The sequence below is a fragment of the Spinacia oleracea genome, chromosome 6, assembly GCF_020520425.1.
Source record: "Spinacia oleracea cultivar Varoflay chromosome 6, BTI_SOV_V1, whole genome shotgun sequence".
Lineage (NCBI taxonomy): Eukaryota > Viridiplantae > Streptophyta > Magnoliopsida > Caryophyllales > Amaranthaceae > Spinacia > Spinacia oleracea.
The window spans coordinates 147,982,080-148,006,764 of record NC_079492.1 but is presented as its reverse complement, the minus strand read 5'-3'; the positions used below and the strand labels follow the sequence as shown (position 1 = coordinate 148,006,764).

The 24,685-nt window shown below is 35.2% G+C and overlaps 3 protein-coding genes across 4 annotated transcripts; all 3 read right to left on the bottom strand.

Annotated features, from left to right (window-relative positions):
* Positions 1 to 189: 189 nt before the first annotated feature.
* LOC110781520 (phosphoacetylglucosamine mutase) lies at positions 190 to 5,966 on the bottom strand. Of its 2 annotated transcripts, none has more exons than XM_056831185.1 (9): positions 5,735 to 5,966; positions 5,379 to 5,641; positions 4,563 to 4,682; positions 4,315 to 4,457; positions 3,924 to 4,172; positions 2,648 to 3,063; positions 2,114 to 2,325; positions 1,095 to 1,191; positions 190 to 564 (listed from the first exon to the last, which is right to left on the bottom strand). In XM_056831185.1, the coding sequence occupies exons 1-9, from the start codon at positions 5,793 to 5,795 to the stop codon at positions 407 to 409; spliced, it is 1,719 nt and encodes a 572-aa protein (XP_056687163.1). In that variant the 5' UTR covers positions 5,796 to 5,966; the 3' UTR covers positions 190 to 406. The 2 variants fall into 2 exon arrangements, with proteins under 2 accessions (XP_056687163.1, XP_056687164.1); XM_056831186.1 differs by having other exon boundaries at positions 2,150 to 2,325; positions 5,735 to 5,965.
* Positions 5,967 to 6,861: 895 nt separating this feature from the next.
* On the bottom strand, positions 6,862 to 12,143 carry LOC110781501 (SNF2 domain-containing protein CLASSY 4). Its single transcript, XM_056833580.1, has 4 exons — positions 11,155 to 12,143; positions 10,489 to 10,908; positions 9,889 to 10,053; positions 6,862 to 9,037 (listed from the first exon to the last, which is right to left on the bottom strand). The coding sequence occupies exons 1-4, from the start codon at positions 11,821 to 11,823 to the stop codon at positions 7,184 to 7,186; spliced, it is 3,108 nt and encodes a 1,035-aa protein (XP_056689558.1). The 5' UTR covers positions 11,824 to 12,143; the 3' UTR covers positions 6,862 to 7,183.
* A 2,707-nt stretch (positions 12,144 to 14,850) lies between these two features.
* On the bottom strand, positions 14,851 to 21,681 carry LOC110781527 (uncharacterized). The gene is made up of 7 exons (XM_021985680.2): positions 18,701 to 21,681; positions 18,451 to 18,609; positions 18,184 to 18,363; positions 17,901 to 18,095; positions 17,026 to 17,124; positions 16,307 to 16,900; positions 14,851 to 15,454 (listed from the first exon to the last, which is right to left on the bottom strand). The coding sequence occupies exons 1-7, from the start codon at positions 21,185 to 21,187 to the stop codon at positions 15,095 to 15,097; spliced, it is 4,074 nt and encodes a 1,357-aa protein (XP_021841372.2). The 5' UTR covers positions 21,188 to 21,681; the 3' UTR covers positions 14,851 to 15,094.
* Between the last annotated feature and the right edge of the window lie 3,004 nt (positions 21,682 to 24,685).

Genomic DNA, 24,685 nt, shown 5'->3' with positions numbered 1-24,685 from the left:
TAAGAAAAAATTATAAAAAGTTGATATTTAAAAAATATTTATTGAGACGAATCTAATAAGATCCCACACGACTATGTTTTTTCTTATGTATAAATCACAAAAGTAAGTCAAATGAACATGTGTGAATAGTGTCGAAAGTACAATCGTGTCATGAAAATAAGAATGGAGGAAGTACATAACAAAGCAGTATATAATAACATTTTTTGACAAGATAATGTTCTTTTATACAAGCAAATGCATCCATGAACACTTTTTTTTTTGTTGATGTCACCACTGTTATTGAAAGGAATAACTTGTTTCTGTTAAACTTTGGAATAAATAACCAAATTCAGTTATACTTCTAAACAAGAGAAAAATGATGGGAAAAACAAAAACCAGTGGGTCAAACTTCAAAGTAGTGACTCATTCATTGTGAGCTGCCAAATCCAAGGAACTGATCTACAAGCTTTGCTACTGAATTAGCTAGACTATCTGTCTCTTCTTGAGTGGCAGCTTCTGCATAGACCCGAATGACGTCCTCTGTACCCGATGGCCGGATAAAACATCGTCCATGACGATACTTTGCTGCACTCAACGGAAAAAGAAACACGTTAATGATAATGTGATCACTTAGAGAGTTATAGATGGGTGGTTTTCTTATAGAACCGTCAAACGAAAACGGGAATGATTAAAGCTAGGGGTGTTCACCGGTCCAAACCCGGACCGGACTCGGACCGGTTATGTTTGGACCAGACCGGAAAAATGGGTCCAAAACCGGACCAAACTGATTTGGACCGGTTGCACGCCTATATCTATATATTTTTATTATTTTTCTACAAAATATAATAAAAAATAAAAAATCTCATAATGTAGTAATATTTCCAACATATTAAAGGAGGAAATTAACTTTTCAAAGAAAAAATCGGTCTGGTCCAAAACCAGGGACCGATGAACAGAAAATAATATTTCTCAACTCGTCCGGTCCATTTTTCTGGTTCCAGCCGATTTTTGCACACCCCAAATTAAATCTACCCAAAAATATACAAATTCACTTCTTTTTCACCAACAAATATAAGATTTTGGTTCCAAATAAGTAGTGAGGTTGTAGATTTTACCAGTTGCAGTGTCAATTGCTTCTTGGATGCCAGCAGGCTGCACAACTACAGTCTCAGCCTTTGCAGTAACAACTGCTGTTCTGTCGACTACCTTAACCTGAAACTCCGACAATAAAGATGATGATTATGGAAGCACATGGTTAGAACAGATAACCTGCACTTGAAAGAAAGAGTACACTACACAATTCACAGTAAACATCTCTCCAATATCTCTCTCTCAAAGAAGAAAGAAATTAAAAAAAGAGTAACATGAAGCTTCTGATGGGTTAAAATCAAAACCCAAAGTCACTTTAGAGGTTGTCTTAGAACTAAATATGCCACGGTAACTGCAAAAGCAGGATTGGCAAAGACTACTGATCTATCTTGATTTGCTTTATAATTTCAGCAGTAATCAACTGTAAGAAACGTACCTCTCTAAGAAAGTATACAAACCACTTTGCAAGTTTTTTTCACACAACACACCTGCATGTCCCTTAGTATGTATTCCCTCCGTTTCGAAATGATAGGGACATTTTGACTTTTGACACTATTCACAATTTCAATTTGACTATCACTTGTGATTTATGAGTAAGGAAAAATATAGTCGTGTGGGGTCTTGTTTGATTCGTCTCAATGTGTACTTTCGGGATATCAATTTTTTTTTATAATTTTTATGAATAAAAAATTAGAAATATTAATTTCGAAAAATTTGCATTGCAAACTTGAAAATGTAAATTGTCCCCATTATTTCGAAACGGAGTAAGTACTATGTAGTGAAAGCTCAGTTCAGAACTTCTCAACCAGAGAAGTCGCAACAGCAAACTATATATACCAATAGGACTCTGCTCTTCAAAAGAAACTTTCAAATGTTGAAACAAAACCAGCAAAAAATGGGATTTTTTGGCACTAGAAATTTCTACTAAAGAGAAGCCCTTATGTCAAAAAAATGCTAGGAAGTCTAGGACTAGCAAAGGACAGAAAGATACTACGTACTAGGCAAACAGGGATGAGGGTTCTGTCAACGAGAATGGAGTTATTACTTTTATAACTATGAAAAATAAAGCGAACTGCCAAACCTTAAGCTGTCTGCTAGGTAGATCTTTGTAGAGTTCATTCCATTTCTGAATTGACCATCCTGTATGCAGTAAGATGGCTTCCACCAATAGCAATCCACTCAAAGCATCACCAACAGCCTGATTGATCAATTTACTGACAGCTAATAATCTCAACGCGGCCTTGTGCTTTTCCGAGCCTGAAAAAGGAAAGAAAATTGATTAGGAAGTCTAATTATTGGTAAATAAAAGAAGTAATAAACAAAAGAAATACTTCCTCCATTCTTATTTACATGACACAATTGTGTTTTGGACACTATTCACACAAGTTTAAGAAAAAACATTTTCGTGTTGTGGGGTCTTGTTAGATTCGTCTCATTAAATATTTTTTAAATATCAACTGTTTATAATTTTTTCTTATCCGTAATTGAAGATATTAAATGTTTGAAATCATGCATTAGCAAACGTGATTAAATAATTGTGTCATGTAAATAAGAACAGAGGAAGTATATTTTAACTGACCTGTACAAGCAGAAGAGAGCTCGCTATTTCTATCCTCCAACCAAGATAGTACAGTATCAGAAAACAATATGGTGCCATGGCCATTTGCTTCAAAGTATATACCAATGTCATATTCAGAAGCTTTTTCATGTAAATATTTCACTCCAGTCGGAGTTAAGACAACATCCAATCCCAAGTTTTTTAGGTATGCGGTTGATGCCCCATTAGCATAGGCTGTTTGCACTATGCCTAGACGTGGATGATAAGGATCACACGGTTTTTCAAGTTCATTGTCTTTTAGAGCATCCAATTGCTCTTTAATAAAATGAGCAAACAGCGATAGTATCTTGTCCCCATCAACAAGGTCAATTAATTTACTGTCTGGTTGCACAAGAAAATATACAAGCCTATCCGCATCCCCATCAAAACTCGCACACCTGAAATGCTAGAACCATCTCAACAGTTAGCTTAGCTTCCACATGGGATCAATTTCCTTAACATAATCGAAAACTTCAAAGATGTAACCAGAAATCATTGCTATCACAAACACTAATTAAGTAATTAGTTGAAATTTCAAATTGAAAATCTAGTCTGAAGACACAACAAGAGAATTAAAGTTGGGCTTCATGTCAGTCATGAAGTATAGGAATATAAAACTACTCAGAGTACAGATTACTTTCAAGTGAAAGGATAGCTTATTCAATATTTCCTGTGTGGTTCAGTTATAGAATTGTAACTTGAGATTTGGCTTTGTTTAATCCATACCAAAGTAAGAAAAAGGCAGCACAGAAGAGGGGTCCTGAAAACCATATTTCTTGGTTGCCATCCAGCAGAAACATATACGTAGTACTTTTTTCCACAAAAAGCTTGAAATTCATTTCTACATGAAAAACCTATTTTAAAATCCACAAAGTTCAATCTATTTCAGCCAAAAAAAGTGCTCCTGTACTTGAATCTCTATCTACACCTGGGTGAGAATTGAAAATTTGACATTACCAGAATTTAAAATCAAAAAATATATCTCCAGTTAGATGAACCAATCAATAGATATATCCAAACTCCCTCCAAAATGTTAAAAAGCCAAAATTTCATGCCTGGAATTTAAGGTTGTGATCAGATGTCTGTCATCTGCATCAAAATTTAGCACTTGACCAACACACGTATTTCTCATGTAGTTAAAAGGAGGCTTCATGTTCCAGGACAACCACCAGACAAGAAAATAATCAAGAGATTATAGTACAAATATATAATACTAATGATCAGAAGTTCAGAACAAAATGAGAAAGAGATGACTAACCTCAGCCCAACATCACTACGGCCAAACCCAGACGGCACAACTTTCTCTTTCTGCACAAAATCAGCTCCAACTCCTTTGTTCAGAACACCTTCTCCTTTGCTGGAATTTCTTACTTCTATTGATAGATCACCACACAACTCTCTCAAAATTTCAAGTTTATCACCTCCTACACCATTAGCCCCATCAACTACCACAATATCATTGGATTTGCTCACTTTTTTCTCATCTGGGATCAATTCAACTAAGCACCTAAACCAGTCAACAACATTATTAAGTGCGTGATACAAGAAAGTAATTGTTCAGCATTGTCGAAAAGACAGTAGAAAAACATAGTACAGACTTCCATGGTGTATGTAAATATTCTATAGACTTGCATGGTGTATACACTAACCTGTAGGAATGTGAGAGTTGCTGAAAGTAATCATGCTCAGTTGAATTCATACCCATATTCCTAGCACGGACCATCCAATGTAATTGTGGGGTGGTTAAAATTCCCATATCATGGTAAATCGCACCTTTTATTGAGCTGATACCCTTGAATGGAATACGGAGATCATTTAGAACTTTGGCGACCATTCAAATAACTACAGAATTAGCATCAGTGTAACAACCAAAAGCCCATAAAGTGAAAAGTATTACTTGCTTTGCAGCTTCAAGGAGATATTCTCCACTGGGACGAGTATCTCTTCCCAGCAAGATCTCTGCTGAACGGACATTATCAAGTGGGATGATCTCCTTACTCACAAAATCACTAATAAGCTGTTTCGGAAAGTGAATTAAACTCAGCACAACCCACAACCAGCAAATTCTAGGTTCAAAATCAAATTTCTCACTTAAACAAGATGGTATTAACAAATATATACTCAATGCAATCCTATTTTCAACAATAGAATACAAGCAATGCAAGCCACCAACAGGATAGGGGCAACGATTCTATCTTATTCTTCGCCCTTGAAGAGTTGGAACAACCAGAAGAGAGAAATGTAGGTCCAACAAAATCAAACATTCCAACTTCCACAACCATGAGGCTGAACAGTGAACAGCATACACAATTACAATATGAGCTAATATTAGACAACTATGTGTCCTTGAAATGCTATGTTAGTAAGTACTCACTCATTCATTTCATCTCAAACACCTATATCAGATCCAGAAGCCCAATATAGGTATCAACACTTAACACTTCATCTTGGACCCAAAACACAGATACAAAGTGCCTTTCATAACTAGCCGAGTCTGACACAAGTACTGAATCTGAGTAACATAGAGATAGATGAAGGGTATTCTCAAAGACACTCCAATCTCAAATAAAACTTCAGGAAACATGAAATTCATCAAACCCAAATTCAAAATTAAAAACAATGCAAATTGAACAGAATTCCAACATTGTGAGAATTGACAAAATAAACAAAACCCAAAACTCCAACAACTGATGAAAAATGAAGGGAGAAAAACCTGAACAAGTTCAAAGGGATCAGCAACATTGGCAAGGGAATCAGCAAAGGGTTCCCAAAGCTGAGACAACATTCCACCATTTGGGTCAGCAATTTTGATACCATTGTCAGACACTTGATTATGGGAAGCTGTGATCATCAATCCTATCACAGATTTGGTTTGGATTGATCTTAAAGCAGCCAAGATTCCAACCCTGTGCACCGTTGATTTTAGCAGGGTTGCATCTGCTCTGAACCCAGCTGTTCCATACGATAACTTCACCCCTGCATTTATTTTTTAATTGTTTGAATTGTTTGATTGATTAAAAAATGAAATCTATTGAAATTGAAAGAGAGGAGATCACAGAAAGATTATACCTTTGGGTGGTGAGAAGTTGGAGGAAGATTGTAGAACAAGGGAGCTTTGTTCTTGGTTCATCCTGGGATTTGAAGAGACAGAATAAGCAGGCAGCACCTTAATTGCAATCTGAAGATGCAGCAACTACCAAAACTTGATGGGAAACCCCAATTTTGCAATCGCTCGAATTTTGAAGTGGAAATTGTCTGAGAATTTGAATTGCTATCAAATTGAAACTGTGATTTAGGCATTTAGCAAATTTGGACTTTTAAAAAAAATTAACTTTGATTTTTTTTTTATTGGTGTAAAAATTAGAAAAAGATTATTTTTGTTGTTAGCAACATTGGTAAATGGCAGAGCAATGAAAAGATACACTGGACTTGTTGTACAATAAAAATTATCGTAAAGGTAAATTTAATTATCCTTGTCCTTTTTGTAAATGGTAATGCCTTTGTTGGGGCTCATTCGGACAAAAGAATACGAAGTACTGAAGTAGTAATAATTAGCTAATCAATTTAAGTTTGTGGCGTTTGGTTAGTCTACTCGCTTGCAAATTGGAGTAACTAACTAGTTAAAGTTTACGGCTTTAAATCCTTAAAACGGTTTCTCAAATCATGTAAGGAAATAATTTAAGGTCAAAAAACTTGTTGTAAACTTTGAATTTCCTTGCATACGGATACAAATAAATCATCATAAATTCTTACTACTACGTAGCATAAATAACTATTCCCCTCCATGTTCCACTTTCGGGAGAATAGTAATTGCGCTATCCCGTACAAATATGTGTCCAAGTGTCCGACACGACAATTTTGTGAAAAAGTTGCATAATTTTGGTCTAAAATGAAGTGTCGAAGTGTCGATGTCCATGTCAGAGTATTGAGGATCCGACACGAGTATTTGAGGTAAAATGAAAAGTCCATGCAACTTAGATTGTACGTACATCACTTGTTTAGTCTTTACCATTCCACGTACATACATCAAAAACAGGTAATTGTAGCAACAAAGTAATGCAAGTCTAGGCAGGAAAAAGAGCAATTCATTGCTGCACCAGAAAACCAGCACTTGAGCAATCCCTTTGAGACTTCAGAATTACTTTCTTCAGAAGATCATCACAGAAAAGAAAACAAAACTATTGCTAGCTAGTAAAAGAGTCACAATCTTATGATAGTCGTATATGAAATCGAGTCAAATAGATCACCTGTAAGTCTGTAACAGATACATTTATTCAAAAATTTCCACTTCACAATAGTAAAGAATAGCTAAAATTTCATCATGCAAATCAAAAGTCATTTTTTGCTGTTCTGACAATCTTCTGAAATACTTCACTCTTCTGATTTCTGTCTTCCATTTTCAGAAATCAGAAAAACGCGATAATCTCAGGTTAAATCTGCAGTCATTTTTCAGATAATTGACTACAAAAAAAAAATCTCAGCAGAAAAAATAACTATGAAGCTGTACAATGCTGCATACTACATGTTCAGAGACCCAAAAGTTTTGATAAAATCATCAGCTTTAGGTTGACTAACAATCTTCTCAAACATATTCTTGGTATTTTCATGATTAGTCATCTCTTCCAAAACACAATCCTCAGAAACCACCCTCAATCCTTTCTTCTTTTTCTGCACAGTTTCCTCCTCTGAAGAAGATGAAGATGAAAACAACAGCTTTGAAAACCGTTCTTTTTCAGCCTGTCTACGAAACTTCTCTTCTTCCAAAGTACCCGAAGTAATAAGCTGATAAACAAACACATCCTTCTTTTGTCCTAGTCTATAAGCCCTACTTATAGCTTGTCTTTCAACAGAAGGGTTCCAAACAACATCAAGTAACACCACTCTAGAAGCACCCACTAAACTAATCCCTTCACAACATGCTTTAGTTGAAGCTAAAAGTACTTTAGCCTCACTTTTAGGGTCATTAAAAAGACTAATTGATGATTGTCTTTCTTTCATATTCTGTTTTCCATCAATATAAAGAAACTCTTTCCCTTTATTCCATTGAAAAAGGGTTTTCAGTAATTCCCCTATGAAGTTTAAGGGTGAAAGACATTGTCCAAACACCAAAACTCTTTCCCCTTTACATAGCTTAATAAGCTCTATAAGAAACCATACTTTAACTCCTGCTTCAACATCCATTTTATGCTTCTTCAACAACAATTCTTGTTCTTCATCAATGAAAAAGCCGGGTTCTTCTTGTTCATAGAAGATTGAGGGATGAACAGAAGTTACAGAGATCAAGTTATCGAATTTAATGAAATGTCTTCTAATTGTTGCTAATATGTCGAAAAACATCTTTTGCAGATCAGAAGGTTTTAACACGACTAATGAGTGAAACAATCCTCCAAGAGTATCCCTTAAAATCTCACCATTATGAACATGAACAAAGGGTTTGATCTGTTTCCTTAACTTCTCGATTTTCCTATCATCATTTAAGTGATTAAAAGAATGAACACCAAAACCAAACTCTTCTCGAACAAGGGCAATCGTGTTATGAAGTTCCTCAAAGTTATTCTGAAACGGTGTTCCTGATAAAATCACTCTCTTCTTTGTTACAACTTCTGACAAAACCTGAAATATTCCACTCTTCTCATTTCTGGGTGTGTGACCTTCATCCAATACTAATAAACCAGGACATTTTAGGAAAGCTTCCCTAAACTTCTTATTAATAGAAGACTTATTACCATGATCACCTGCTAGTGTCTGAAAAAGTCCATAACTAATAGCTAAAACACCTTTCCCCATAAACCAAGTTTGAAGCTTAGCAATCCTAATTGTATTCTCATCTTTTAAACTTCCATTACAGGCTTTAATCACATTCTCATCTTCTTTCCCTGACAATTCCTTTTCATTGAAGTTAATTAAAGGAATGTCAATGTCATTATCAACTTTCCATCGAGAAAACTCCTCTTCCCATGTACGAAGCATGCTATAAGGTGCAAGAATTACAGGCCTAGATTTAGGGTATAGCTTCATGTATGATTGCAGAAAAACAATGGCTAATCTGGTTTTTCCTGTACCTGGTGCATGGCATATGATGCACCCTCCTTTACCAGATGATTCTGTAGATTTAGTAAGTTCATTGATTTTTATTCCACCTGCAATATTTCTCCATATGAACTCAAACCCATCTCTTTGATGAGGGTGTAAATTCAGTAGAGTTCCTGGAACTAGGTCCCACACTGTACCCGGAATATGATCAACTGAAGGTTCACCTCTGATGTCATCATAGCTTAAATCTGGGAACTGAAACTTGTCAGAAAGTCTGATGTCATTGTAAGGGAATTGTGTGTATCTTTCTTTGTCTGTTATTCCGAATGGATCTTTGGCCTAAACAATGCAAAACAAAACCATAATTTCAAGTCATAAAGGAAGTAACCTATGATGCAAATACATCAAAATCAATCTTAAAATGGACATTCAACTGCTAATTTCATACTGATGTAATCAAAACTCGCGCTGTTAATATGCATAATATGAAGCTACATGATTTATGTAAATTACTAATTAAAGATGACGATCTTTGGCCTAAACATGCAAAAACCACAATTTCAAGTCATAAAGGAAGTACAAGTCTGTTAACCTATAATGCAAATACATCAAAAGCAATCTTACCAATTTTATACTGATGTAAAAAAAGAAGACCACACTATCAGGCTAACAAAATTCGCGGTGTTAGTTTGCATAATGTAAAGCTACATGATTTATGGTAATTAGTTGATTAATGATGCTGATCTGACTTGCTAGATAATTTTTAACACAATTAAATCATAATAGTGTACAAAAAATAGTGAAAATTAGAATGGTTTTGTGACTAAACATGCAGAACCACATTTTCAAGTCATAAAGGAAGTACCAAGTGTAGTAAACCTATAATTGCAAAAGCAAATCTTAAAATGGACATTCAACTACCAGTTTCATTCTGATATAATCAAAAGATCACACTACCAGACTTTACCAAAATTCGCGCTGTTAATATGCATAATATAAAGCTACATGATTTATGTACATTATCAATTAAAGATGATGATCTGACTAGATATTTTGAACACAATTAAACCATAATGTGCAACTATAATAAGCATGTATTTTTCCCTTCTCAACTTCTCATAGTGTTACGGTAAAAGCATGTTCTAATGAATACAAAATATAGTGAGAATTAGAATGGTTTTGTGACTTACAAAATCAGGTGTGACATATTTCATCTCAACTTTCACAATTTTACAGAACTTGCACTTGATTCCAATCTCATCATCATGAATCCAGTAGTGTTTTCCTTCAACGCAAAGCTTTTTCTGCATATTCGCGCTATGACATAGAACAGCATTGTCATCTTCATCATCATCCTGCAAAGTGATTCAGAGATGTCATTCAATTTCCGAGTTTAAGGGTGCTAAAACACAAATTCTACAGTTCTTAGTGTTAAATCTTCCTAAAAGGTAAATGAAAGAAGTTCTGTTTCACACTTCTATGTACTCATACAATGCCATTCTCTTCATTGCAAAAAAAGCACAAGAATATAACTAATTACAGAATGATATGTCATTTTTTTTGCCTTTTCCTTTATGTATACAGTAAGTACTCCATAACTATTAACAACAATCAAGTCAAGAAACACCAATGCATTGTTTCAAAGGCAAAGATATCATTATAATAGAGAAAGTTCATACGTAATAGTTACTACTAAAGAAAACTAGCATGGCTCGAGTATTACCTAGTTAAAGTATAACTCAAAAAACTAGTATAAAGTAAACAAACAAATAGAAGAAAGGAAACCTTACCTTAACAGAAGCTTGTAAACCAATATCACAAATTCCAAGAGCAAAGTCCATATCCATGAAGAGACCCTCTAATTCTTGTTCATCTTCTGATTTTTTTGGCACAACTTTCTCATCACCAAACCTAAACTTAAGAGGAAGATATGCCTCACTAATTCTTGACAACCCTTCATCATCATTTCTATTGTTTAAAATCCCATCCAACAAAGCATTTTGAATCTCACTAGTTTGTTGCCTTTTCTTTACTCTTGACTTCTTCCTAGGCATTGTATGCTCTAACTCATCATCTTCATTGTTTTTCTTCAATGGCGGTCTTCCTCTTTTTCTCTTCCCTCCACCATCCTCGACACTCTTCTCATGACTCTTGCACTTAAGCTCATCCTTCTCCTCCTCCTCCTCCTCCTCCTCCTCCTCCTCCTCCTCCTCCTCCTCATCTCCCACCACCTCCTCCTCCTCCCCCACCTCCTCCTCCTCCTCGCCATGAGATGAAGATGAGTCATCTAAATCAATGGTGGTAGGGCAATCTAGGGTTTCAAATTTAGTCTTCTTCCTAGGGAAATTAGGCTTGTAATGTGACCTTGTTCTTTTTCCAATGAAATTATTGTCCAATTCATTTGTTGGCAAAACCAACCCCTCAAACACTCTCCTATGACACTTGACTTTAGGAACACTCTCCTCTATCTCATCCTCCTCATCATCTTCCTCATCCTCATCACCATCACCATCATCCTCCTCCTCCTCCTCCTCCTCCTCCTCCTCCTCCTCATCATCATCATCATCATCATCATCGATATGAGTATCAACATTCTCATCATCAATAATACGAACACCATCATCAATATCATCATCATCATCAAGAATAACAATGTCATTCGCATCATCATCCCCATCATCTACATTATTGTCAACATGAACACCATCATCATCCTCATCATCTACATTATTGTCAACATAAACACCATCATCCCCACCACCACCATTGCTATGAACATCAACAGCAGCATCATCATTGGCACAAACACCATTATTCTCATCATCATTCACATTTCTCTTACCCTTATCATCAAAACCCAGAGGAATTTCACCATGTTCATCATAAACCCTACTCAAATTCCTATTAATAGTAATATTTTTCTCAAACCCCACATCTTTTCTTGCAGAATTCCTTTCAGAATTCTTACGACTACTCGTTTTTAAGAATTCAGATTTATCAATTACCAAACATGCTTCTTCATCATCGTCGTCATCACTCGAAATAACCCCAAAACTATCCAAAAAACTATCCCTTTTTAGGGCTTTTTGAAGCCTAGTTCTCTTCCCTACTGGAATATACTCCATATTTTATAAACTCGGTATCGAAAGAAACAGAGGCAAAACATAGGAATACAAGAATCAATAAAACCCTTTAAATTCTTCGTGAAATCACCATTAATTAACAACCCATGTTATCAATTCTTGTACATTGTAGTTCAATGATGACAGAATTCGTAGAAAATACTGTGATTGAGAAAGATGAAGATGGGGTTTTAATGGCGAATTGGTGAGTTGCAAGAGAGAAACAGAGTTGTGGAGAATTGAAGCGAGTTATGAAAACTTTTGCAGAGCGCCAAGAAAGGAAAAACAGAGAAAAATGTTTACTAGGGTGTGAAATGTGGGAAGCAATAATTTATTGACTTGGCAAATATGGAAAGGAAAATTATTGGTGGGTTTTTAATTTTTATTAAAGATTTTGATAAAATATTCTGCTTAACCTAAGTTTTCATGTTAGTCCGTACTTGGTGGTTCTTCTTTACCTTTAATTTTAATTTTAATTTAATTTTAATTACAATTAAACATTTATTTTAATTACAATAAATTTTAACTTATTTTTAAATCTATAATGGACAACTTTTTTCAAGCTAATTTATTAAAATCGCACACCCATTCCTTGATTTTTTTTGCAAATTGCAAATAAGTCCCTAATTAGATTTTTAAAAAAAAGTTTAGGTTGTTTAAATGCTACATTAATATGGGCAACTAGGGTAATGGCAAACACAAATTCTTATTTACATGGGTGTGCGATAAATATTGTACACCAAAGTTAAAGTTAACGTATTACCCTTATATGTGTAAAAGTTATCTATTTTTTAGGGATAAAAAATTTCATTTTAATAAAAATAATTCTTCAAAATCACTAATAATGTAAAAAAGTTATCATTTAGCTCTTTAAAATGTTTATCTGCTATCAACTTTTTTAAGAATATAAAAGTTAGAGAAAATTGGGTAAAAGTTAGAGAAAACTGGGTAAAAGTTATGTAGGCTACACTTTATGCATGCAAGACCTTTTGAATTTCAAATTGAACATTAATAAAGAATTTAGATTTCCAATGGCATCATTTAAAAAAAAAATAGGGAGTAAATGCAACAACAACAACAATAATATGGCCACTTCATAACTTACTCCACAATTAATAGTTTAAGGTCTTTATTATTTCCAAGAACATTAATTAGTGGTTGTACTCCGTACTTTAGCTTCTAAAAGAGACGTGAGGTTTTGATGGAAAAAAATTGCACTTTAGTATAAGATAGATACTACTCGTATGAACAAGACCTTAGCTAGTTTAACTAAATCTAAGATGTGAATGTTGATTACTGGAGAAAAAAATTGCGCTTTAGTATAAGATAGATACTACTTGTATAAACAAGACCTTAGCTAGTTTAACGAAATCTAAGATGTGAATGTTAATTACTTATTTGTAATGGTTTGTCGGTAATTGTTAAAGAAGATTTGTAAGATATACCCGTACTCCCTTTGTTTCATAAAGTTTTCACTTTTGCTTTTGCACGGTTTCAAGTGCACTACTTTGACCATTACTCCGTATTTTATTTTGAGCTAAAACATTACTCCGATATTTTAGTGAAAATTATAAAATTATAAATAAAAAATGAAAATTTGTCTTCAAATAAATCCAATAATATCTAAGAAGACAATGTACTTTCTAATATTTTAACCACTAATTATAGTCAAGTTTCAAATTTGTCGTGATTTTTTTTTAATAGTATTCTTGCATTATAGGCTTATAGGTATCTTATCTTCTTGTATAAACTTGGATACAAACTAGTTTAAAGATTTGTGCCACCAATTACGGTGTGTTAGCTTTAAAGAAGCAAGAAATAAGTAGATCATTTTATAAGTTCGTGTTACTGACAAATAATTTTAGGATAGAGACCTCCTCTAAACTTAATTTGTATAAACTTTCCTTTACAATAGTGGCCATGACCATTTAACAATTGGTGATAAAAAAAAAAGTATCTGATTCACTTTACTTTACTTTCAAAGGGCAGTCTTGGTACGGAGTATTTGTTAGGCCATGTACAACGTTATTCCTTGAAAGAGTTAAAGCAATGTTGAAACACCCCTTTAAAAAAACAATTGAAAAGTGATTGCACTGTCTCGAATGTGTTACATATATACCTGTCAAAAATCGACCTAACCCGAAAATTTACCCGAATCTGTCCCGAAAATATTGGGTCCTTAACAAGATCTTGTAACCCGTAACCCGATTTTATCCGACCCCAAGCAACCCGAAAAATAATGGGTCAAAATCCGACCGAACCCGTTTTGGACCCGAAAATCATTGTATTTATAGTAATAAATGAGATTATGAAAATATTTAAGCATAATAAACACGTTCTTTTTACTATTGTTGTGTATAATATGATTTTAATTTGAATTATACGTCATTTTATGGTTGAATTTGATTAAATATAAACTTGTGTAGGAAAATTTGTTAATTTGTGCCCATATTTTGCATATTTATCACCTAAATTAATGAAAATATAATGAGTGTTTTAAAATCTTTCAACCCGTTGGGTCGACCCGAACTCGAAAGTGACCGATCCGATTCAACCCGAACTCGAAAATAATTTTTTACAACCCAACCCGACTGCCCCGTTTGACAGGTCTAGTTACACAAGCCTATAGGCCTCGGACAATTCGTTGTCTCAGGGCTGGTTGTATGTGGACCGGATCGGGCCGAGGTCTGACCAGACCCGACACGAAAAAAGCACAGCCCAGCACAACACGAAGTTGTGGGCCCAGGCCCTGTTTTTATATCTTTCGCCCCGACCCAGCACGATGAAGAGTGGGTTTGGCATGGACCAGGCCGTCCAAGGCCACATCCCATAGGCTCGGCCCGAAACCACAACCCGGCCTACATCAATCTTTATGTGCCTGTTGAGGAATCAAGCAGAGCATGACATCTCTTATCCATGTGGGCTACCATCATCTAACAAAGAGTACATAATCTTGAAGGTAACTAACCCAAAACAAACACATAATGTTTATTACCAACATTAAATTAACAAATATCCACAAGACCAAAATCCAAAACAATTTCAGATAAATCACTGAATTAAATTTATTAACTTATAAAGAGTAGATGCAATACAATACTATATGGTATAATAATTCCGTTCCCCATCACAATCTCATCAAACAATCTAAAGGTCAAGTATACAAACTGGCAATGAGTGAAGGTGAAGAAACCCAGAAAAATAAACAAGAATTGAATATATTTTTATAAAAAATAATCTCAAACCTATGTTTATAACTTTATAATAATTTTAACTAATGAGATGACCCAGCAGCTAAGACCTTAATAAACCCAATAATGTCTATGTTCCCTAAAGGGAATATAAGAGCAACAGCCAATATTGCTACCACTAACCACCATGCCCATTGTGGTATCCTTCTCTTACCTCGGTTTCGGAGAGGAGCAGGGAGAGAAGAGATTGATTTAGTCGTCTTTACCTGCTTCGTGTATAACGCGGGTTTATGGGACTTCTTCACTGTTGTTACGGGCTTTTCTGTAACTTCAAGCTCCCGTACTGTCTCGGATAAGGATTCTGGCAGTTCAGCAGGTTCAGTTTCAGCAGTTTCTGATGATCCCTTCTTCTTTCCTTTCTTCTTTGCTCTCTTCTCCTTCTCCTGCACCAATTGATAAATGACAAGAGTTGGAAAGACATTTTAGGGTGCGTTCTATTCACCTGATTTTCACTTATTTTTTCTAAAAACGTATCTTATTTGATCTTATCAGAACTTATCAAAGCTTATTTTAGTTATAAATTATGCTTGGTCAACCCTTATTTTTCCTGAACTTATCTTATTTAAACTTATCTGAACGACTGAACTTAACTAAACTTATTTGAACTTATTTTTCCTGAAATAAGTTGGAATAAGGTGAGCAAAACGGAGCCTTAATATTTAATCACATTCTAGTCCTATTTCAAAAACAGAGCCATTTGGCGAGACTAACTAGTTTTGAATTGTGTTTTTCAGTGAAAAAGTTTTCCATAAAAAGTTATTACACCAATTGAAAAATGACAAGGGTTAGAAAGACATTTTAATACTTAATCACATTCTAGTCCTACTCCCTCCGTCCCTTTTTTGTTCTTTACGTTTGGTATCATGCACGCGATTTAACAAATAATTAATGTGGATAAAGATTCTCTTTTTCTTTAACTCAAACAATGTATTAAGTTTATTAATAATATTTTCACTTTTATCAAAATTCTGACATTGGAAAAACGAGAAAGATTTAAGGTTCCAATGGGAAAGTGTGAGAGATTTAATGGTTAAAATGACCCAATGAATCCGACTGGTTGAAATAATCAATTGACACGATTTTCGACAAAATATTAAGGACTTTTATGCTACAATATAAAAGGAAAGATTGTAAGTATGAAGATTAAAATGGGACACTAAAAACAGAAAGCATGAAAAATAAATTGGGACAGAGGGAGTATTTTAAAAAAACATAGCCATTTGGTGAGGACTAACCTTCTGCTTTTCTTCAGCTTCCTTTCGGGCTTTAAACTCAGCCCTCGCTTGGGCTTTCTCTGCCATTTTTCTTTTTCTCTCCAGTGCTTCTTGAGCTTTAGCTTTCTCCTCTATTCTGCGCTGCTCCCTCAATCGGGCAGCCTCTTCTTCTTTTCTTTTTTCCTCCGCTTTCCTCGCCAACTCTTCTTCCTCTTTCGTCTGTTTGGGCTCTTCTTCTTCCTTTTCTTCTATCTCCATTCTTCCAGAAGGTTCTGCTAAGCTATTTTTGGATATAGTTTCAACCCCCTTTTTGGAAAGGACTGTCTTATTATTATTCTTCTGTTCAATTACTTTCTTTGATGATTCAACTTCAACAGTTTTCGCTATTACTGGAAAATCTCTTTCTAAGGTTGAAACTGTCCCAACAGAACTGAGCTTGGCTACGGTATTTATTCTATCATTAGGGAAATTTCCTAATGACGGGGGCTCTTCATCAGGGCCGAGGGCTCGGCCATCCTGTGTTCTCAATCTCCTCAATGTACTCCTCATGTTGCATCTAACATAATCCTTACGGAACTCGTCATTTTTATTCCATAGTTCCATGAACTTCTCCACCTAAAAAAAAAATATATATATATATATATATAAATCAATAGGCATGTCAAAGAAACATGAAAACGAATGGTAAAAGATAGCTATAGCTTTGTGTCATCATGTTGCAGTATCACAGCTCTTCTCACCTGGTTTACACAATGTTGTTCGAGACTCTCCTTTTCACCAGAAACTGCATATTCATGTGCTGCTTTGGCATCATCCTTGTAATTGTAGAAAAGCTTGTTCTGCCATTTAAAACTTAAAGGCTCAATAACTTTTGCATGAACTTAAAGGCTTAAACTCAAAGAAATAGCTAGAAATGAATCTCTCTCATACATTCCATAAGTCGTGAGTGAAACACAAATAACATTCACCCACGTGAACAATTAAAATAATGAGCTCTCAGCTCACATGACATCTCTCAAAATCATCTACTTCTATTTCTGCTTAAGTTCACACTTCCATCTTTGGTTTAAAATGCCTTGAGAAATAATTTGTTGGGAACTACTTAAACAAAATAGAAGTAAAATGCACTACGACAAGCCAAAAACCAGAGTGAGTTCCAAACACGAGCAACAGATTTGCTACACTACACTCAATCTCAACATGGAAGAGTGAACCTTTCAAGTGCCAAAGCAGATGAAACTGACTGGACCATTGCTGAAGATCAACTCTAGCAACAAACTCAGTCAAGTATGAATTCAAATCAGAAAATAAATTAATGAATTCAGAGCAGAAAATAAATTAACAAAGATTTGAGTATTTGACATTCAGTGGCAGAGTACGTATTTATAAGGAGCAAATACTTTTTTGAAGGGTGAAATATATATAAGAACATATTTTCAACATTTCTCAAATATTGTGGAAGGCTCACAGCTCCTACCCGTCCCCCTTTAGTGCTTCCCTTGCCTCCACGACCTCTATCACATTGACGATATGAACACTAGTTTCAATCAAGTCTATTTTCTTTGCTCTTATATCATTTCAGAAAAATAAAGATCATTAGATAAAGACAACTAACCTTTTCAAATGCTTGTTTCTTTAGGGTCTGGAAATGTACATATGCTTTTTGTCGAACGTTATCAACAGATATGAATTGGTCTTTTAACTCATTTAGCAAGGCATTTTCTGCATCGTGTTTCTTCTTAGCAGCTCTGAAACTTTCTTCGAATTTGGCATGGCTGTCTCTGAGAGCATCCAATTCTTTCTTCAAGACCTGTATTTCAAGGGAGAAAAAAAATCAGGGATTTGCATAAAATTGAATTTATAAAAAAGATTGAAATAATAATAATAACTAGATCTACCTTCAACTGTTCCTCTGTTTCAACTCTGCGGTCCAGAGCCTGATGTAATTCCTGCTGCCTCCGAGAATCAGCAGCGAGTTGTTCACGCTGCTGGTTCAACTGCTTTATTTCCCGAACCAACCTTTTTTCTTCAGCCAAAGCCATGGTTTCATGTTGTATTTTGCGTTCCATACTAAGTATCTGTTTACGCACAGGACATAAATTCTTGTCAAAAAATTTTAACACACAATATAAACATTGAAGAATCACACAGAAACCAATGCCTACCTGACTATCAACATCTTCAACTGTAATTGCATTCCTTGCAAGGTTAATCAAAGACTGAGCAGAGTCTATTTCCCGCCTTTTGGCAATAATCAACTTATGTGCAGCTCTCTCTTCAAGTCTAGCGGCTTCAAAAGTTGTTTTAAATTCCCAATAGATGGCCTGTTCAAAGAAGCAAATTGTGAATAAGTAAGAAGAACCCAGAAGGGTGGGGGGGAGCTATGAGATCAAGCAGTGGTCCAGTATGTTTCACCTTTCTCTTCTGATATTCAATCCGAACAGCATCTCTATTTCGTGTCTTTTCTTCAATTTCCTTCTCACTAAGTCTAATCTGCTCACTGAGCTTCACATCATCAAATCTCGGGAGCCTGATCAAGTAGTAAAATGGCCTCCTAACCAAATCAGGATTGATATTTTGTCCATCCGAAGAATCAGCTCCAGATTCTTGGAGAGGAGATGCCGAAACCTGATCAATATTAACCTGCTCTGGATTCACCACACTGGCCTCGGAACTTTCACCAACAACTTCTGATTGGTCGGTAATCAGTTCAGTTGATCTATTCAATACGTCAGTGTGAGTATTAGTATTATCAGGGTGTGAGAAAGGTGAAGTGCATTCAAAGGAACCAAAACTGATCTTAGGTTTCGAAGTGTCCTCAGAATCACAGTTAGTCTCGCCTGCCACATCAACCTCACCATTCACAGGTTCAACTTCCAATTCGGTACCATTAGCAATGTTTGCATCAGTGCTGTTTTCTAATTTGGGCTGGGAACTAGACTCATCGCCATCACCGGAGCGGTTAATGCAGTTATCACCAGCATAAGAGCCATCATCGACGATTCCTTGTTCTTCTGTTATGCCGGAGTCACAAGGAGCAGGCAAGTCCACCTCACTAGCAACGGGTACAGTTAACTCCTCATTTTCAGATCTCAAACAACTTCCCGAATCATGGGAAGACTCAGAAACATTAACTTCATTTCCTGACACACCATCTCCAACATGACTACCATCCAGATCTTTGCTTTCCTTGTCTACAGCTTCCTCGTTGGAAGGTTCTGGTTCTGACGGGTTGGTTGCTTCCACAGCATTTATGGTATTTCCAAAGCTAAGATCTTCTGAAGGGACTTCCTTGTCAATTACATCCACCAATCCAGTATTTTCTGCTACCTCTTCTTGAAAAGAAACCTCTTGAACTGAAGATTCTAAGCTTCCTTCCTCTTGAGCAATCAACAGTTCTTTTCCTTCTCCATGGACCCTATCCTGCTCATGGTCAACTACAGGCTCATCAGACTTTTCAGAATGCACATCCACTGTTGAAGCTTCAAGATTCCCATTGACTTCTGGCGAAAGTTCTATTTTGGTTTCATCACATTGACTAGAACTGTTCAGTACTGTACCATCCACCTCTGAGGCAGCTGCTCCTGCAGATAGATCAGTACCAGTTTGTGAATCCTGACATTCTTCTGATTCTGTGGTCAAGTCTGAAGCAACTTGATCCTTGTATTCACTCTCATCACTCCTCTGCTGCTCACATGCAACAGCCTCTGAACCCACAGAGTTAAGGACCTGACTTTCACTCATCCCAGGTGCATCTAAATCACCTTGCTTCTTAACCTCAACCTCAACCTCAACCTCTTTTTCAACTAGATCTAGTTCTTTACTGTCAATAGGTTGCAAATCTTGCTGCTGACAGTCTGCTGACTGCTTCTCGGTGATGGCACCATCCAGCAACAATTCCGCAACCTCACTATCTGGGGCCTTAACATCACCATTAGGTAGCTGTATATCTACAACACTGTCCTCTTGAGGATGAGACTGATGTACAACATCTTCCTCAACAGGTTTTGTTTCCGATATGATACCATCCACTGGATCAGATTCTGCGACTTCCTCCATGTGAGGACTAACATTATCCTCAACCACCTCTGAATCCCTTACCTCATCCTCCAGTTTCTCAGGTTCTTTGACATGATTCTCAGGTTCTTTGACATGATTCTCATGCTCCACAGATTGCTCAAGGTGCAGTTGCTCCTCAATTCCAGCATGAGGTACCTGAGGCTCAGCCTCTACGACTGTAGTCCCATTTGGCACCATATCAGTACCACTATCTATATCCGGCAAAATATTTGGTTTATCATCATCATCTAATGAAGGCAATGCATTGCAATCATCTTCTTTCTCAACCCCTGATTCCTCATACTTAACCTCATCAACAGCAGACTTTGGATCTCTCTCTTCCACAACCTCTAAATCCCTAACCCTAACATCAACCTTACTATCGGTATCATTACTATCACCACTCTCAACTATACCCCCAATCTCTGCCTTGATCTCTTCTTCCAACTCTGCAACATCTACATTAATATCTCTCTCCTCTTCCACAACGATCCCATTTTCAAGCTTTGATTCTCCGCCATTTACCTCAACTACGTTATCTAATTTACCCTTGGTAACTTCACAATTTTCCAATTGATCACCTCCGTTAACATCACCTTCCACTTTCCCCTCAAAATCAGCATTCGGTTCAGACACAATCAGCTCCCCATTACCCTCAACTACGACATGATCATCTGAGGCGGTATCGCTGCCATTAACAAAGACATAATCATCCTTGCTATCGCCATTACACTCACAAACACCATCACCGACACTCGTTGGAGGCAGATCCTCACACGACGAACTCATCACATCCAATCCGCACTTCTCTCCCTCAATCTTACCCGCGGTATCAACAGTCATTGCAGCAAAAATTCACACAAACAAAACTAACTCCCACACAAAAAGATTTATTCAATTCGTAAAAAAAAATCAGGTAAGATTACGATCAGATCACAACCAGATCACCAAAAAAAAACTCAATCAAAATTCACAAACGACGTAAATTCAACCACAGATCCTCGGTAAAACGACGCAAATCAACAATTACGAATTTAACAAAAAAAAATCTCAGAATCAATCAAAAACTGCAATGCGAAGCTGTTAAGTCGAAAATAACTCACAGGAAGCGCGAAAATCCGAAGAATTGTCAGGTTTTTAGCAGAAGATCAGCAAAGGAGCTGCAGCATTGTTGAGTGAATTTGGAGAGAAATTGAATTTTAGGGTTTGAATCATAGAGAGAGAAAGTGAGACGCGGTGAGAGAGAGAGAGAGAGAGAGAGAGAGAGAGAGAGAGAGAGAGAGATTTGATGGGAGATGAAATAAGGAGGAGGTCAGGAAGGAGGAGGAAGACGTCGGTTTTGCAATTTGACTAAATAGCGCTGTTAATTCATAATTATACTCTGTTTCGGTTTTCTTTGTCTATTTTTCCTTTTTTTGAAAAATTAAAAACCGGATTAATACGGAAAGAAATAAATAAAATTATATTAAATTATATTATACTCTATCTTTTTGGGCATTTTACAGAGTTGTCTTCCTCAATTTCAGTTGAGGGGTGATTTGGATATTTTACTCTAATTAATTTTTATTTTTATTTTTGGGTTTTGGATTTTATAAATAGAGTTAGAGGGGCCATGAAATCAATGTGAAAAAAGGGGGAAATAAAAAGTGGGGAAGGGGGTGTTGGGAAGGATTTAGGGACTTTTTTGCAATAAAAACAAATTTGGTGATGTCAATTATCTAACAAATTTTTGAACAGAAAAAAAAGGTAATTGGATATTATATTTTTAATATAATCAGTTGTTTAATGAGACAAAACTAACGTTATAGATAAATATCATGTAAAAAAAATATACAATAGTAATATGTAATTATCTACTCGAATATGGTAAGTAATATTCATGTAGATCACAAATCATTTTATGATTTGGATATGTAAAAAATATATCGTGGTTTTCCTTTAACAAAAAGTCTTGCGCGTACAAGGTGTACAATAAATTTATTGTACACCAAAATAACTTTAACCCATTTTTTTTTAACTTTAACTTAATTTTGATTAACTTTTATATTAGTAAAAAAAAAGTTGATAGATAAACATTTTTAAGGATTAAATGATTAATTTTATGCATTATTAGAGATTTTGAAGAAATGAGTTTTATTAAAATAAAAAATCTATCACTAAAAATTAGATAACTTTTACATATATAAGCATAACTTTTAAGCATTTTGAGTTAACTTTTACTCCGTTATACAATAATTATTGTACAACCATTGTAAATAAGAATTTGTGTGTTCCTTTAAAAAAAAGTCATGAATACTTTTAAAGATGTAATGAATTATTATTATCCTGATTTCTTACTTTTTCAGTCATTATTTATATCTTGATTATCTTTTACTCCATAATTCTCTCTTTTGTTTATGGAAAGTAAATCATTTATTTTTCTTGAGTATATCTTGGACAACCATAATATTATAATTACACAATTAGGAATATTTCTTCATAGTAATATTATTTCTCAATTAGAAGATATTTTTATATATCCACTTGATTTTTTTCATTTCTTCATATATCTCTTGATTTTTATACTTTTTTGACACTATCCATAAGTAAATCTTTGATTTGTTACTCTTTTAGTCATTATTTTAATATACATGTTACTCCTTTAGTCATTACTTTGATTTATAAGGATTTTAGTCATTGTTTATAATTTGCAAATGAGACAAATAAGTTAAAATATTAAGGTTTTAGATGTGAAAATATTATCCAAAAAAAATATTGGAAAAAAAAAAATGATTTTATCTATCTTTTAAAAGAATTTTCCGATAACAGTTGCATCCTTTCTAGGAAGGCACACCAGGAGTAAAAACTAAAAACACCCAAATATTAAACCAAATATTGAGTTACCGTTATTATTAGTACTATGATGCAACTGATTTTTTTCTCGGGAATAACATATCTTTCATTGTGAAGCATAATAATATCGAGTTAAAAAGATCCACATTTCTATCCTAAACGTAATATTATGTCTTAATTTTTTTCATCTTGTGCGTAATTTTTTCACAATTTTAATCATAGGTAACATAGGAAACATACCCCTATACAGTATCACTAATATCTTAAATATGTCTTAAATCTTCTATTTTAAAAAATATCGTTGTCTAGAAAAAATATCGTTGTCTAATTATTTCGTCCTATTAATATTATGTTTGAATTAGGAAATATTTCCATCCACTTATATATCTTTTCGAGTTTTATACTTTTATTGACATTTTGCACTAGCAAATCTTTGAATAATAAAAATTGAAAAAAAAAAAACAAGTTGAAAATGTTGAATATTGGTAGGAGGTTGGGGACTTTGGGTTGCACTACCACTAACCACTCATAAGCCACTTAAAAGCTACTAGAAGCTCACATGGGAAACTAGGTAGGACCCGGTTTGAGTATTTGACACCCTTGTTACCTTAGAAAGTCAAACTACTCATCAAATCTAATCTCTCATTAAATGCTTAAACAAATACGGACTACACCTACTAAAAGTTCCCAACATAAAATATTACAATACCTATTTATTACAAATTAGAGAGGATCAAAATTGAAAACGGGAGGAAAATTCATTGCTCTCTATGAGTAGGAAGAAGTAAAAACCCCGGTCTGTTATGTTTTTATAAAAATATAATAGCAAAAAAATTCAATGAAATGGTACATGTTTTAATCGAAATTGTACTTTGTCTTTAATGAAATACTATGTTTAACGAAATGGTACTCTTTTTTTAATGAATGATTCTTTTTTTAAAAGAAATGGTGCATGTTTGGCGCTGTGATGTGTTTGCTCACACATCACAGCATGCCGCCTCTCCGTCCTCCTATGAGTAGAGGGTAGAGACGGCTTTGGTCTGCGTCTTGTGGTGTGACTTGTGTCATGTTTTATGATAAGCTGATGTGCTGTATATCGTATTGTGCTTAATTTTCAAAATATAGCCAAGCCATTTAGGCACGGTTACGGGTTGTGTCCTGATGTAGTTTCGTGTCTGAGTCAAATTTTTCATTTTATTCCTATATATATTATCATATTGTGTCTAGCTAATTTTGTATTTTTCCTGAAATAGTGTCTCCCATAAAACTTTTGTCCATTTAAGTTACTTAGTTTTTGTGCTAGACCATGCTACAAACACATGTCAGCCTGACTAGTGACATCTTTAGCTACAGACAAACTTTCGTCTAAGGAAGGCGATTCGGGGGAAGGCGAGACACTGCGAGTTGGGTAGTTTATCTGGGGCGGATGCCTCCTCAGGAGTAACAGAGGTGTGCGAAGGTAGGCTCAAGCGTCTATTCTGCTCGATCGTGAGCGTAATGGTATAATTA